Raw genomic sequence first — 14,222 nt, forward strand, 5'->3', positions numbered from 1 at the left:
AAATTTGAGAATTTCATATTTTTGTCAAATTTTTCATTTTAACCCATTTTTTCCACTAACAAAGCAAGGGTTAACAGCCAAACAAGATTGTATCTTTATTGCCCTGACTCTGCCGTTTACAGAAACACCCAATATGTGACCGTAAACTACTGTACGGCCACACAGCGGGGCGTAGAGTGAAAGGTGCGCCGTTTGGTTTTTGGAAGGCTGATTTTTATGGACTGGTTTTTTGACACCATGTCCCATTTGAAGCCCCCTGATGCACCCCTAGAGGAGAAACTCCCTAAAAGTGACCCCATCTAAGAAACTACACCCCTCAAGGTATTCAAAACTGATTTTACATACATCGTTAACCCTTTAGGTGTTGCACAAGAGTTATTGGCAAATGGGGATGAAATTTGAGAATTTCATTTTTTTGCCTAATTTTCAATTTTAACCCATTTTTTCCACTAACAAATCAAGGGTTAACAGCCAAACAAGATTGTATCTTTATTGCCCTGACTCTGCCGTTTACAGAAACACCCCATATGTGGCCGTAAACTACTGTACGGGCACACAGTAGGGCGTAGAGTGAAAGGTGCGCGGTTTGGTTTTTGGAAGCCAGATTTTGCTGGACTGGTTTTTTGACACCATGTCCCATTTGAAGCCCCCCTGATGCACCCCTAGATGAGAAATTCCATAAAAGTGACCCCATCTAAGAAACTACACCCCTCAAGCTATTCAAAACTGATTTTACAAACTTTGTTAACCCTTTAGGTGTTGCACAAGATTTAATGGAAAATAGAGACACAATTTCAAAATTTCACATTTTTGGCAGATTTTCCATTTTAATATTTTTTTTCCAGTTACAAAGCAAGGGTTAACAGCCAAACAAAACTCAATATTTATGGCCCTTATTCTGTAGTTTACAGAAACACCCCATATGTGGTCGTAAACCGCTGTATGGGCACACGGCAGGGTGCAGAAGGAAAGGAATTCCATACGGTTTTTGGAAGGCAGGTTTTGCTGGACTGTTTTTTTTTACACCATGTCCCATTTGAAGCCCCCCTGATGCACCCCTAGAGTAAAAACTCCAAAAAAGTGACTCCATTTTAAAAACTACGGGATAGGGTGGCAGTTTTGTTGGTACTAGTTTAGGGTACATATGATTTTTGGTTGCTCTATATTACACTTTTTGTGCAGCAAGGTAACAAGAAATAGCTTTTTTGGCACGTTTTTTTTTTTTTTGTTATTTACAACATTCATCTGACAGGTTAGATCATGTGGTATTTTTATAGAGCAGGTTGTCGCGGACGCGGCGATACCTAATATGTATACATTTTTTTTTATTTATGTAAGTTTTATACAATAACTTCATTTTTAAAACCAAAAAAATGTTTTAGTGTCTCCATATTCTAAGAGCCATAGTTTTTTCAGTTTTTGGGCGATTATGTTGAGTAGGGTCTCATTTTTTGCGGGATGAGATGACGGTTTGATTGGCAGTATTTTGGGGTGCATATGACTTTTTGATCGCTTGCTATTACACTTTTTGTGACGTAAGATGGCAAAAAATGGCTTTTTTTACACGTTTTTTATTTTTATTTTTTTACGGTGGTCATCTGAGGGGTTAGGTCATGTGATATTTTTATAGAGCCGGTCGATACGGACGCGGCGATACCTAATATGTATACTTTTTTTTATTTATGTAAGTTTTACAGAATGAGTTCATTTTTGAAAAAAAAAAATCATGTTTTAGTGTCTCCATAGTCTAAGAGCCATAGTTTTTTCAGCTTTTGGGCGATTATCTTGAGTAGGGTCTCATTTTTTGCGGGATGAGATGACTGTTTGATTGGTACTATTTTGGCGTACATGCGACTTTTTTGATCACTTTTATTACCTTTTTTGGGAAGTAAGGTGGGCAAAATTTCAATTTTCTCATAGTTTTTATTTTTTTATTTTTATGGCGTTCACCGTGCGGGGAAAGTAACATGACCATTTTATAGATCAGGTCGTTACGGACGCGGCGATACCTAATATGTGTAGTTTATTTTATTTTTTTAATTTCTATTCAGTGATAAATGTTTTTTTTTTTATCTTAACTTTTTTCACTTTTTTTTACATTTTTGTGACCCAGACCCACTTGGTTCTTGAAGATCCAGTGGGTCTGGTGTCTGTATAATACAGTACAGAACAATATATATTGTTCTGTACTGTATTTTACTTACACTGAACAGATCTGTGCTTTTAGCACAGATCTGTTCAGCACCATGGACAGCAGGACGCCTGAGCAGGCGTCCTGTTGCCATGGGAACCCTCCCCGTCTGCTCAGAACTTCGCAGACGGGGAAGGGTAAGCACGGGGCTGAGGGGGGCTCTCTGGGGGCTCTCTCCCTCTCCATCGGGGGGCTGCAAAGGCACAGCAGCCCCCCGATGGAGAGGGAGGGAGCTCCCTGATCGATGACAGTTAACTTTTTCCATACAGCGGTCCGTACGGACCGCGGTATGGAAAGGGTTAAACGGCTGACATCTTCACAGATGTCAGCCGTTTATACCAGGGTGCCAGCAATGTGCTGGCACCCTGGTACAACCACTAGAAGCCAACGATTGTTCATGGGGAGGCGGGCGGGGGATCGCGATCCCGCCTGCCGCACCGCCCGCCTCCCGCACCGCCCCCACCGCCTGCGACACCCCCCCCGCACCACCCGCCGGCATAAAATCGTGCAGGGGTGCAGGGGGGGGTGAAAAATATTTATTTTAGCCACTCTAAAGTTTCTGATCCCCGCGGTCAGGGACCGCGGCGATCAGAAACTGCAAAAAGCGCAGCAAACCGCAGGTCTGAATTGACCTGCGGTTTGCTGCGATCGCCGATACGGGGGGGTCAAATGACCCCCCCCTGCATTGTTACGGGATGCCGGCTGAATGATTTCAGCCGAAATCCCGTTCCAATTAACCCCTGGGGCGCCGGAATACAGATTTTAAGTCAGGACGTACCGGTACGTCCTGGGTCCTTAAGGACTCGGGAAATAGGGCGTACCGGTACGTCCTAGGTCCTTAAGGGGTTAAAACAGACAGTGATACCTCATAAAATATTTATTACTTAACATTCCCCATATGTCTACTTTATGTTGGCATCATTTTGGAAATGTCATTTTTTTTTTTTAGGACGTTAGAAGGCTTAGAAGTTTAGAAGCAATTCTTCAAATTTTTAAGAAAATTGCCAAAACCCACTTTTTAAGGACCAGTTCAGGTCTGAAGTCACTTTGTGGGGCCTACATAGTGGATACACCCATAAATGACCCCATTGTAGAAACTACACCCCTCAAGTTACTTAAAACCGATTTTACAAACTGTTAACCCTTTAGACGTTCCACAAGAATTAAAGAAAAATGGAGATCAAATTTTAAAATTTCACTTTTTTGGCAGATTTTCCATTTTAATCCAATTTTTTCTTTAACACATCGATGGTTAACAGCCAAACAAAACTCAATATTTATTATTCAGATTCAGCGGTTTACAGAAACACCCCACATGTGGTCATAAACTGCTGTATAGGCACACGGCAGGGCGCAGAAGAAAAGGAACTCCACATGGTTTTTAGATGCCATGTCCCATTTGAAGCCCCTCTGATGCACCCTTACAGTAGAAACTCCCAAGAAGTGACCCCATTTTGGAAACTAGGGGGGATAAGGTGCCAGTTTTATTGGTACTATTCTTGGGTACATATGATTTTTTGATCATTCGTTATAACACTTTATGGAGCAAGGTGACCAAAAAAACTAGTTTTTTTACTACAGTTTTTATTTGATTTTACAGCGTTCACCTGAGGGGTTCGGTCAAGTGACCTTTTTATAGAGCAGATTGTTACGGACGTGGCGATACTTAATATGTATACTTTTTCTTATTTAAGTTTTACACAATGATAGCATTTTTGAAACAAATTGTTTTAATGTGTCCATGTTCTGAGAGCTATAATTTTTTTTATTTTTTGAGAGATTTTCTTATGGTGCTCATTTTTTGCGGGATGAGGTGACTGTTTTATTGGTACCATTTTGTGGGACATACGCATTTTCATCACTTGGTGTTGCACTTTTTGTGATGTAAGGTGACAAAAATAGCTTGTTTTGACAGTTTTTTTTTATTTTAATTTTTTACGGTGTTCACACGAGGGGTTAGCTCATGTGATATTTTTATAGAGCTGGTTGTTATGGACGCGGCAATACCTAATATGTATACTTTTTTTTATTTATTTCACTTTAACACAATAATAGCATTTTTGAAACAAAAAAAAAAAGATGTTTTAGTGTCTCAATGTTCGGAGAGCTATAGTTTTTTTTTTAATTTTTTGAGAGATTTTCTTATGTAGGGGCTCATTTTTTGCGGGATGAGGTGACTGTTTTATTGGTACCATTTTGTGGGACATACACCTTTTTGATCACTTGCTGTTGCTCTTTTTGTGATGTAAGGTGACAAAAATGGCTTTTTTTTACAGTTATTTTCTTATTTATTTTTTATGGTGTTTATAGAGTCGATCATGTGATATATTTATAGAGCCGACCGTCACGGATGCGGCAATAGCAAATATGTATTTTATTTTATTTTTTCTATTTTTAACTTCTTTTTTTTATTCCTTACTTGGGGAATTTTTTTTTTTTACATGTGAAACCTTTATTTTTTTTTATTTTTATAACACTTTATTTTTTAATTTTACACTTTTCGTCCCCCATAAGGTCATACAAAACCTCTGGGAGACATTTACTTCACATTATTTTTTTTTACTATTGATTTCTCCTGTAACTGGGGCTGACATAGTAGCCCCAGTTACAATAGAAATGCACCCCCCAGAAAGGCTGTACAGCGCAATACAGCGCTGTACAGCCTCAGAGCAGGGCTGATCGAGGTCTCTGAAAGACCTCACACAGCTCCTGCACTCTCTGGTCCCGGCGATCACATGGCCGCCGGGCCGAAACAGGAAGCGCATTCCTGCTGTGTATACAGCGATCTAGAAGGCAGGGACACCTGGGCACTGTCCCTGCCTTCTCTAAGGGTTGCCCTGCTGTCACTGACAGCGGGCAACCCGATCAGCAGCTGCACGATTAGCGAACCACCTCCCGGACGTTTTTAGTCTATGGGTGGACGGGAGGTGGTTAAGGTCTGTTTTCCCTTTTGTGCAAGAAAAAAAGGTATGATATATGCTCTTAATGTGATTTCAATGTCATCATTTTCAAACATGCAAAACAGAATGCACTTTATAAAGTAAAGAAGCCTATTATTTTATTCCATTAGGACATTTATTAATAATTGAAGGCATTTAGCTTTGTTCATAGCCAAATTATATTTGTGGCATGAAAATATCTAAAAATCCTCAGGAAAATCAATAGAACTCTTTTTTTGGAGAAGTGAATTTGGTTGGTTTTCCAGGCTACAGATACTGACAACCTATCCTTGGGATAGGTCATCAGTATCATATTGGCTGGGGTCCTACCATCGGCTCCCCACCGATCAGCTGTTTTTGGCTGCTGCAGCGCTGGAGGCTACCACTGTACAGACGAACGGAGGCAGAAGGCTTCATACACTGTATAGCCTCCGGTGCTGATAGATGGAGGTGCCGGTGTACTTATTTTTAAGTAGGATTGTGCAAGTGCCTGTCCCGGTGGTACTGTAATCCTTGTCGTAACTTCCCGAAATATGGAAAAAAAAACTTTGTGGTTCAAATCGGATCACCATTCATCACCTCAGCAGAACCTGACAGACTGCATTTTAGGTCCATGGGGTTTATGGTGTTTACCTTAGACCCCACAAAGCATTGTGGCTTTCTTTAGAAGTGCAGATGGGGGAACTATGGGGGCATTCTACTGTGGGGGGCACTAAGGGGGCTTGTTTGGTCAGGGTGAGCGCTGTTGACCGTAAGATGCGTGGGCGTGGGGGGTGCTGAAAAATTTGCTATGGGGCCCAGTCTTTTCTGGTTACACCCCAAAGTTTGAGCCATTCCTTTGTATTTCCCTTTCCTTTTTGAATCCACTTCTGATCTTGCACAAAAATAAAAAACTGGCACAAACAATACAGCTTTTTTTTTTTTTTTTTTAAAGCCATATGTGAAACCACCCTTAGAACGAGGCATGATTATAGATTTTTTTTTTTATGCATTTTATACATTTATTTCTTTTTTTATTCTATATATTTTTTATTGCACTTTCCTGGATTATAAAATGCATACATTCTCTCCATTGTTCTTTTCTAGGAGCTGCCTGCAAACAGTGCCCTTCTGATTTACCTGTCAGCCACGGGAGTCTTTCCAACAGGTCGCTCTGACTATGAAGGTACGATAAAGGAATGCTCCCTGTCATTCACAGGGCTTCAGTTCCCTTTACTCCATGCTGTGCGTTGAGCGCCTCACTGCTGGAGCAGCCTGACCCGCATGTACAGGACTGCTAGTCTGGAGCATTGCTAATTTGCTGCTTTGTAATAGAGGCCCCTCCAGTGGTGCAGGGGCTAACACAACGTTCATATCCTGATGTGGCTGTCATTGCTCATCTGTCTCATCACATCAGTCAACTTCCAAACACTGCAGGTCTTTTTTAATATGAGATAGTGGAGGTGTAACATTAACATGTTCTCAGAAACGTGACCATTATTTGAATTTAGTCTTCCAAGGGTTTCAATATACACGTGCATTAGGGATGTCCATATGCCCCATGGATCCTTACGGCTGGCTATTCTTTAGGCATCTTGTATTCTGCCTATGCTGCAGCGAGCACAGGCTGTCCTAAAACTGTCTTTGCCTGCTTATAGCATATGTGGCAAAAGAGGGAAAGGCGCTCATAGGGTAATCGTTTTTTCATCAGTTGATTAAAGAAAAAGTAGTGATTATGCTCACCTTTTGGTGTTGTGCAAGCATAGGCAAAACACTAGTGTAGACGTGTATTTAAATGATGGTCGGTGCTGCCGGTATCGTTCGCTCCTCACTTGTGGAGTTGCCAATCCTCCAGAGGAGTGATGAGAGACAATAAAAAGGGGTGTGGAGTGATAGGGGTCCACCGTTTTCGATACTTCTTGGCACAAAAACCATGACCTCGTGGTTTTTTGCGCCAAGAAGTATCGAATACGGTGGACCCCTTTCACTCCACACCCCTTTTATTTGCCTGCCTTTGTGATTTGAATCCTCCCTGCTGCCCTACTTTCTTGTCTGAATTGCTCCTGTTCTTAATGGGAGGGAGTTCAGTAATAGAAGTGTATTGGGAAATTAGTATGCAGTACCCTAATAAACAAGCTTGGGGACATCTTGGATTATTCAGGGGTGAAGTCTTGCGTTAATTCAACTTGTCATATGGTTAAAGGTGGCATGCCCATTATATAAACATATGCCAACCTTACTGATTTGGGGGGACTAGCCAACCTTTTAATGTCTGTGGGGGTGTTCTGACATTCCCCAGAAGGCAGGAAAAGATGGCCAACATGTCCAGTCGTTTGTTAACATAGGAGATCAGCAGGGTCCGTCAGCAGCTTAGTCTCCTCCCCCTATTAAGAACACACGCACGCTTAGCAAAACTGAGCATGCATGTGTATGAGCACTTTAAAGGGGGTTTCCACTGTCTAACAACCATCTCTCATATATTACAATGTGCTGCGATCTCTCACATTCTAATATAAGGTGTTTACCTGGGTAGCTGCTATAGCCCGCTCCAGAATCCAGTCACGTGACCAATCCACCGTGCTAACTGCTACCTAATCTGATATCACTGTTGCATTGCAATGGGGTCTTACGGTCTTGCCCTGGTGGAGTATAAATGTCCATCTAATTTACATGGGAGAGGTAAAGTCACTATGTTAGAACATGAGAGATAGCAGTTGTGGTTGCTATACAGTGGAACACCCCTTTAAATAGGAATCCAGGTGTGTGTAGGGAAAAAGGGCAGCACAACGTCATGCAGGTTTATACCTATTAGCTGTAATATTGACCTTGTGTTAATGATGCATTTTAGAATCCACCAGGTGAGCTTTGTGTGAACCATGACATGAAACAATTGTAAATCCCAGAAAGGGATACCAAAGATCTGCATCCATAAATCACTTCTCATCAGCTGGATTAAACATGCATTCCTTTATCTGAAGCATGCTATCCATTGCCAAGCTCCAGTTTGCATGGCTTAACGCTGCTGAGCATGGCAGACGGTTTTAGATATTCGACAAGACAGAGTACCGGCCCCATTATGGCTGAGCTGTACCCTCAGGATGGAGAACTTGTACAAACTCTTAGTAAGACAATGGTATTCTCATCTGTGTAATGTAGTAGTAGAGTTCTGTCGTCTTCTTAATAAAAGGTTTTGCTTCCCCTTTATGTATCAAATGGAGTTATTTCCATTCACCACCTTTATTTAAAGCGTCACTAACTCTTCACAAAACTTTTGTATGCCAGAGATATATCGAAAGTTGTGCTTGGTGGGGGACTAAAGGCTGAGACCCCCACCGATCTCAAGAAGAGAAGCACGCACATATCACGCTCTGTCTCCAAAATGCTGATGATGGAATCAGAACCGGTGTCAGGCAGCAAGGGCAATATGTGAACACTTCTCTTCCCTCGTTCTAGGGATCGGTGGGGTCTTGACACTCATACCCCCACCGATCACAACTTTTGATATGTATCTATGGGGAGGGGGGTGCAGTGGGCCATAGCAAAGCTTCTGATGAGCATACATTTTAGTTTGTGGTCAGTCAAATCATTATTTTGCGCACAGCTCAGCCATTTTCCCTTTGGTAAACTAAAGAATCAGTCTGAACAAATATGTCCCATTTTCAGTTATACTGTCTCTGATGACAGCCCCCAGGCAAGGATCCAAGTTCAAACAGCTAGCTCTTTAGCTGGACCTGGAAGGGATGGTACCCTTTGGCTGAAACTGGAAGGCTGGGAACCCTGTAGCTGGGCTCTTGAAGGGTTGGGACCCTGTAGCTGGACCCTGAAGGTTTGGGCCATACACGCAGTATAGACGTACTAGGCTTATATTATGTAGTGATGAGTATTTATTAGTGTGTAGTTAAAATCTAGTGTAAATGACTATATTTAAGTCAATCGACTACCTCCTAGAAGGTCATGTTGTCTGACAACTAAGCTTTTTTCTGATTGCTCGATGATGTCAATATAATGTCTCAGTAACTTTCATAATCTTTGTTATTATAGGAGTCTGGAAATATGTGAGATTTTATTAAAAAATTATATATATTTTTCTTACTCTAATCTTTTTTATTTTAATGTTATACCATATTTTTCGCTCTATAAGATTCTCCTGATCATAAGACACACCTAGGTTTTAGAGGAGGAAAATAAGAAAAAAATATAGTTTTCATCAGACCCCCAGTCTTTATAAGACCTCAGATCAGAACCCCTCCACAATCAGACCCCCAATCTTCATCAGACCTCAGATCAGACAATAGAATAAATCAAACGACTTACCTGTCCTGCTCCGGATGGCGTACTCTTCCTGCACTCACCACTCCCTGACTGGGCATAGTGCACTAACTCCTTATGCTGAGCACAGTCACAGCACAGTGAGCCCCCAGAAGAAGGCAAGGTAGCGGTGAGTACAGCACCTCCTGCATACTAATGAGCACTTCCATAACTGGGGGAAAAAATGCCACCAGTGCTACACTCACTGCTCCCCATGCCTCCTGCATACTAATGAGCACTTCAATAATGGGGGAAAAATTGTACAGCCAGCGCTACACTCGCCGCTCCCGGCGCTTTTTGCATACTAATGAGCACTTCCATAATGGGGGGAAAAAGTGTGTCTTATAAAGCAAAAAATATGGTATTTGTTCAAACATGTCTTACGGCTTTGTGCATAGCCAGATTAATGTCATATTCATTTATTTTGGGGGTGCACATCTTCCTGTACATTACGTGGTAATGTGAATATTATTTCTGGTTTTCCAAATTTCCAAAAAATGAAACACAATTTTTCAGCTCAAAATGGGATACTGGCAGATTGCACCCTTGACACCGAATTCTGACATTTCAAGCTGCTTGGGTGGTCTGCAGAATGCATGCGGAGGATGGGGAGGTTTCAAGCTGAAACTGCTTTGTTTGCTGAATCATTGCAGGTCCTTATGACTTTGGAGGAGTCCTAACAAACAGTAATCGAGATGTGGTCAATGGTGATGCTTTACACAAGAGGAATCAGACTTACAAAGAAATGCACTGGTGAGGGGCTTTTGTGTTTTTTTACATGTAGCATTTTTGTGGCCAGATGTGGTCATCTCTTATCGTCTGGTATGTTCTTGGACTTCAGTTCTGGTGTGCCATTATTACTTAATCCAAAAAAAAGGTCAACAGTATAAAGTACACTAATCCTAAAAAAGTAGGTGCCACTACAGTTGAGTCTGTTATCCCCCTGACCCAATATCTAAATCACCATGGACCAGGATGAAGAGTTATGGGGGGTCTTTTGGTGTTCCTCACTCTCTTTTTAAAGTTGCTTTAGCTGTTTCTACCTGTAACATGGAGGGAATAAGGAGGCACCAGTAAATTGCAGTACCCCTCAGAGCTTCCTCAAAGGCGTCTCATCCAGCCATTACCCTGCTTTGTCATAAAGAGGAGCAAAAAAAGCTTTCTACAGATGGTTGTCTCTAGTTTTGGCTGAAATCCGTGGTCATTCTTCAAGGCTCTTTAATGGGTCAAACATTGACTTGCTATCTGTGAAGGGCACTGGAGAGACAGTTTTCTTCCTTCTGGAACGGAAGCAATTCTCATATTCTTTCCCAGCAAGCGTTGCCTGTATGATCTCCACAAGGAGTTACCCCCACGGATTTCCATGACGGACAAAGTAATACCACAAAAAGGAAATAAACCATATATGACTCCTTAACGGAAGGAAATAAATAAATGAATGTATGACCGCCTCAGGCTCTGTTCACACGGGCGAGTATTCCGCGCTGGTGCAATGCGTGAGGTGAACGCATAGCTCCCGCACTGAATTCTGACCCATTCATTTCAATGGGGCTGTGTACATGAGTGATGTTTTTCACTCATCACTTGTGCGTTGCGTGAAAATTGCAGCATGTTCTATATTCTGCATTTTTCACGCAACACAGGCCCCATAGAAATGAATGGGGGTGCGTGAAAATCGCAAGCAAGTGTGGATGCAATGCGATTTTCACGCATGGTTGCTAAGGATACGAGGGATGAGCGACCCGGGACCCCATTTAGTTTATTTTCCATTATAACATGGTTATGATGAAAAATAATAGCATTCTTTAATACAGAATGCAAAGTCCAATGTCAATTGAGGGTTAAAAAAATATATTAAAAACCTAACTCTCCTCATCCACTTGATCGCACAGCCGGGATCCTCTTCTTTTGCAGGACCTGCAAAAGGACCTTCGCTGTTGTCCTCACGCTCACCACGTGGTGACGTCAGCGCAGGTCCTGCTGAATAAAGATAGAAGATCCTTCCATCTTCATTCAGCAGGACATGTGCTGACGTCACCGCGCTACGTGGTAAGCGCGATTACGTCATCAAAGGTCCCTTTGCAGGTCCTGAAAGAAAATGATGCCGGCTGCGCGATCAAGTGGATGAGGTGAGCTAATTTTATTTTTATTTTTTAACCCCTCAAGGCACATTTTACTTAACATTCTGTATTCAGAATACTATTATTTCTCGTTCATTCCATTGGGGGACACAGACCATGGGACACAGACCATGGGACACAGACCATGGGTATAGCTTAGAGATATTACTAGGAGGGACACTATGCAAAAAAAAAAGAAGCTCCTCCTCCTCGGGCTATACCCCCAGGCACCTCCAGGAGAACTTCAGTCTTTGCTTAGTGTCCGTTCAAGGAGGTTGACATTTATTCTTCTCCTGTTTGTTATTTTTTTCTGGTTTCAGATGGGGACGCAGGTCAGCATTGCGCTTTCCTGGCCCCTGTGGAGGGTCTGCCACGGTCTTCTGAAGGTTCCTGGCTACCTCCCATTCCCCCACAGAAGAAAAGTGGATCCAGGCTCGACATGTTAGCTCTGGCATCCCACCAGCTGCTGGGACACCTGCTGCCTACCCTCCACCAGAGCACTGCTCTCCTTGATTGGAGTCAGACGTCTGAAGAGGTGAATCCCTGCTGGTCTGGACATCGAGGGAGCATGCTGTGCAGATAAGTATTGCCTGCTTCAATCTCCCTCCTTTCCCCCCCCTCCCCCCACCCCTTCATGTCGTCTGTCTGGCGCTCTGTGACCTGAGGTGAGCTAGAGAAGGACCGGCTGGGGGCATTTTTTCCCGTTGGGAGGGGGCCCTTCTGGGGAGGGCTGGTGATTCCACTGATACCTGCCTGCAGCTCAGACTATGGCCGCACCGGCGGCAATCTTGGCACTGAAGGAGTGTATTTTATCTTATGGCCGCTGCGCTCTCTGCAGCTCCCGCCGGCCTGCTCCTCCCGATATTAACCCCCGCTGCGCCGTTTCTGGCGAAGGGGTGTATTTGAAGTGCGCGCGCGCGCGCTTATTTCGCGCGCTTATTTCGCGCGCTTATTTCGCGCCGCAATGACGCGTCCAAGGGGGCGGAGCCTCGGCGTCCAGCTCTGTCTCTCCCTACGCCGGAGACTCTGCTGGATTGCGGCCGTGCAGCTCCTCAGTTCTCGGTGACCGGAGACTTCTGCTGTTGCCTGGGTGGTAGGAATTGCAGCAACCTGGTAGGAAATCTTTTTTGGAATACCATCATGCCTAAACCTGGGGCCCCTAAGCCTTCCAAGGCTTCCTCTCAGGCTCCACTGGAGTCATGTAAAATATGCCTTAGGCCTTTTTCTGTCACTGGTTCCTGTGACTCATGCCCTGCTCCCGGACAGGATCAGCCTCCTTCTCTTGCTCAGCCCGGTCCTCCCTCTGCCCCTGCGGATCCAGCGGTACCCGCCTGGGCCTCCGCCATGTCTAATGCGGCAGCTGATCTGGCCTTAGTTGCCAAGGCAGCCATGTCCTTCATGGAGCGCATGGCGGCTACTACTCCAGTGGCATCCACCACTCCATCCCCTCTCAGCGACTCTCACAGAGGGCGTCTGACTTCTAAAAGGCAGCGTGAGCGGCAGCATTCCTCCTCGGATGACTCCGCTTCTCCCCCTCGCCTTGAGGCATGCCCGGTTGGCTCTCCCCCTCGCAGGGAGCGCAAATCCGATGGGGAATTGTCCGGATCGGACGAAGTCACGGAGCGGGAACCCCTGCCTAAGCTTTCCACCATGGTAACCGAGTTGGTGGCAGCTGTCCGTGACACTTTTAATATACAAGGGGATTCTCCTCCCTCCACTAGTCGGGAGTTCTCCCTTTTTCCACCCAAGAAACAGGAGTCCGCCGTGTTCCCTATTCACGAGGAATTCACTGCGGTCCTATCAAAAGCTTGGGATCGACCTAATCAAAAATTTTCGGCCACCAAGCGTATGGATACGCTTTATCCTTTTCCAGCTGACACAGTGGAAAAGTGGACTTCTTCCCCTAAGGTAGATCCTCCGGTGGCCAGGTTAGCCAAGAACACGGCCCTTCCCGTCCTAGACGGTTCCTCTCTGCAGGATGCGGTGGACAGACGTTTGGATTCACTTTCCAAGTCCATCTTCTCGCTGGCGGGCGCTTCCCTGCGACCGGCCTTTGCGTCGGCTTGGGTCGCCAGAGCCCTTACAACGTGGTTGCAGCGCCACCACCAGGATCTGTCAGAGCAGGACGCCTCTGCAGATACTCTGGATTTTATCATCCAGATGTCTCAAGCGTCTAAATATCTCTGTGAGGCTTCAATGGACATCGGCTCCCTCTTTGCCCGTATTTCGGCCCTCTCTGTCATTCAGCGCAGGGAGGTCTGGCTGAAGGTGTGGGATGCTGATGCCTCATCCAAGCGATCCCTCGCTAACCTTCCCTTTGAAGGGTCCAGGCTCTTTGGGGCTCAACTAGATGAATTCATTTCTGCCGCAACAGGGGGCAAGAACACTCATCTACCCCAGCCCAGGACCAAGCGTCCCTTTCGGTCTCGGCCTTCAGGTTTCCGGGGCCAGTCCTTTCGTCGCTTCTCCACTGCCAGGACGCCGTCATCCTCATCGGCAGGGGGGTCCCAGGACTCCCGCAAGAAGCCTTTCTTCAAGCCCCAGCCTTCTTGGCGGCCTCGGGCGCAGTCAGCCCGTCCTCCTGCTCCCAAGCAACCCTCCGCATGAAGGGGTGCCCCCACCCCTCGTGGTGGGGGGCCGTCTGCTCTCCTTTCAACAGGTCTGGAGGGCTCACGTTCAGGACGC

At 44.7% G+C, this 14,222-nt stretch overlaps 1 protein-coding gene across 1 annotated transcript in view; it reads left to right on the top strand.

Moving 5' to 3' along the window:
* The window catches only part of SCAI (suppressor of cancer cell invasion), a 173,119-nt gene that overhangs the window by 132,721 nt on the left and 26,176 nt on the right, over window positions 1-14,222 (top strand). The window contains exons 11-12 of the mRNA XM_040442135.1: window positions 6,217-6,295; window positions 10,071-10,170. Coding sequence (XP_040298069.1) covers window positions 6,217-6,295; window positions 10,071-10,170 — 179 coding nt within the window. The remainder of the gene's footprint in view (window positions 1-6,216; window positions 6,296-10,070; window positions 10,171-14,222) is intronic.

The sequence above is a fragment of the Bufo bufo genome, chromosome 8 (assembly GCF_905171765.1).
Source record: "Bufo bufo chromosome 8, aBufBuf1.1, whole genome shotgun sequence".
Lineage (NCBI taxonomy): Eukaryota > Metazoa > Chordata > Amphibia > Anura > Bufonidae > Bufo > Bufo bufo.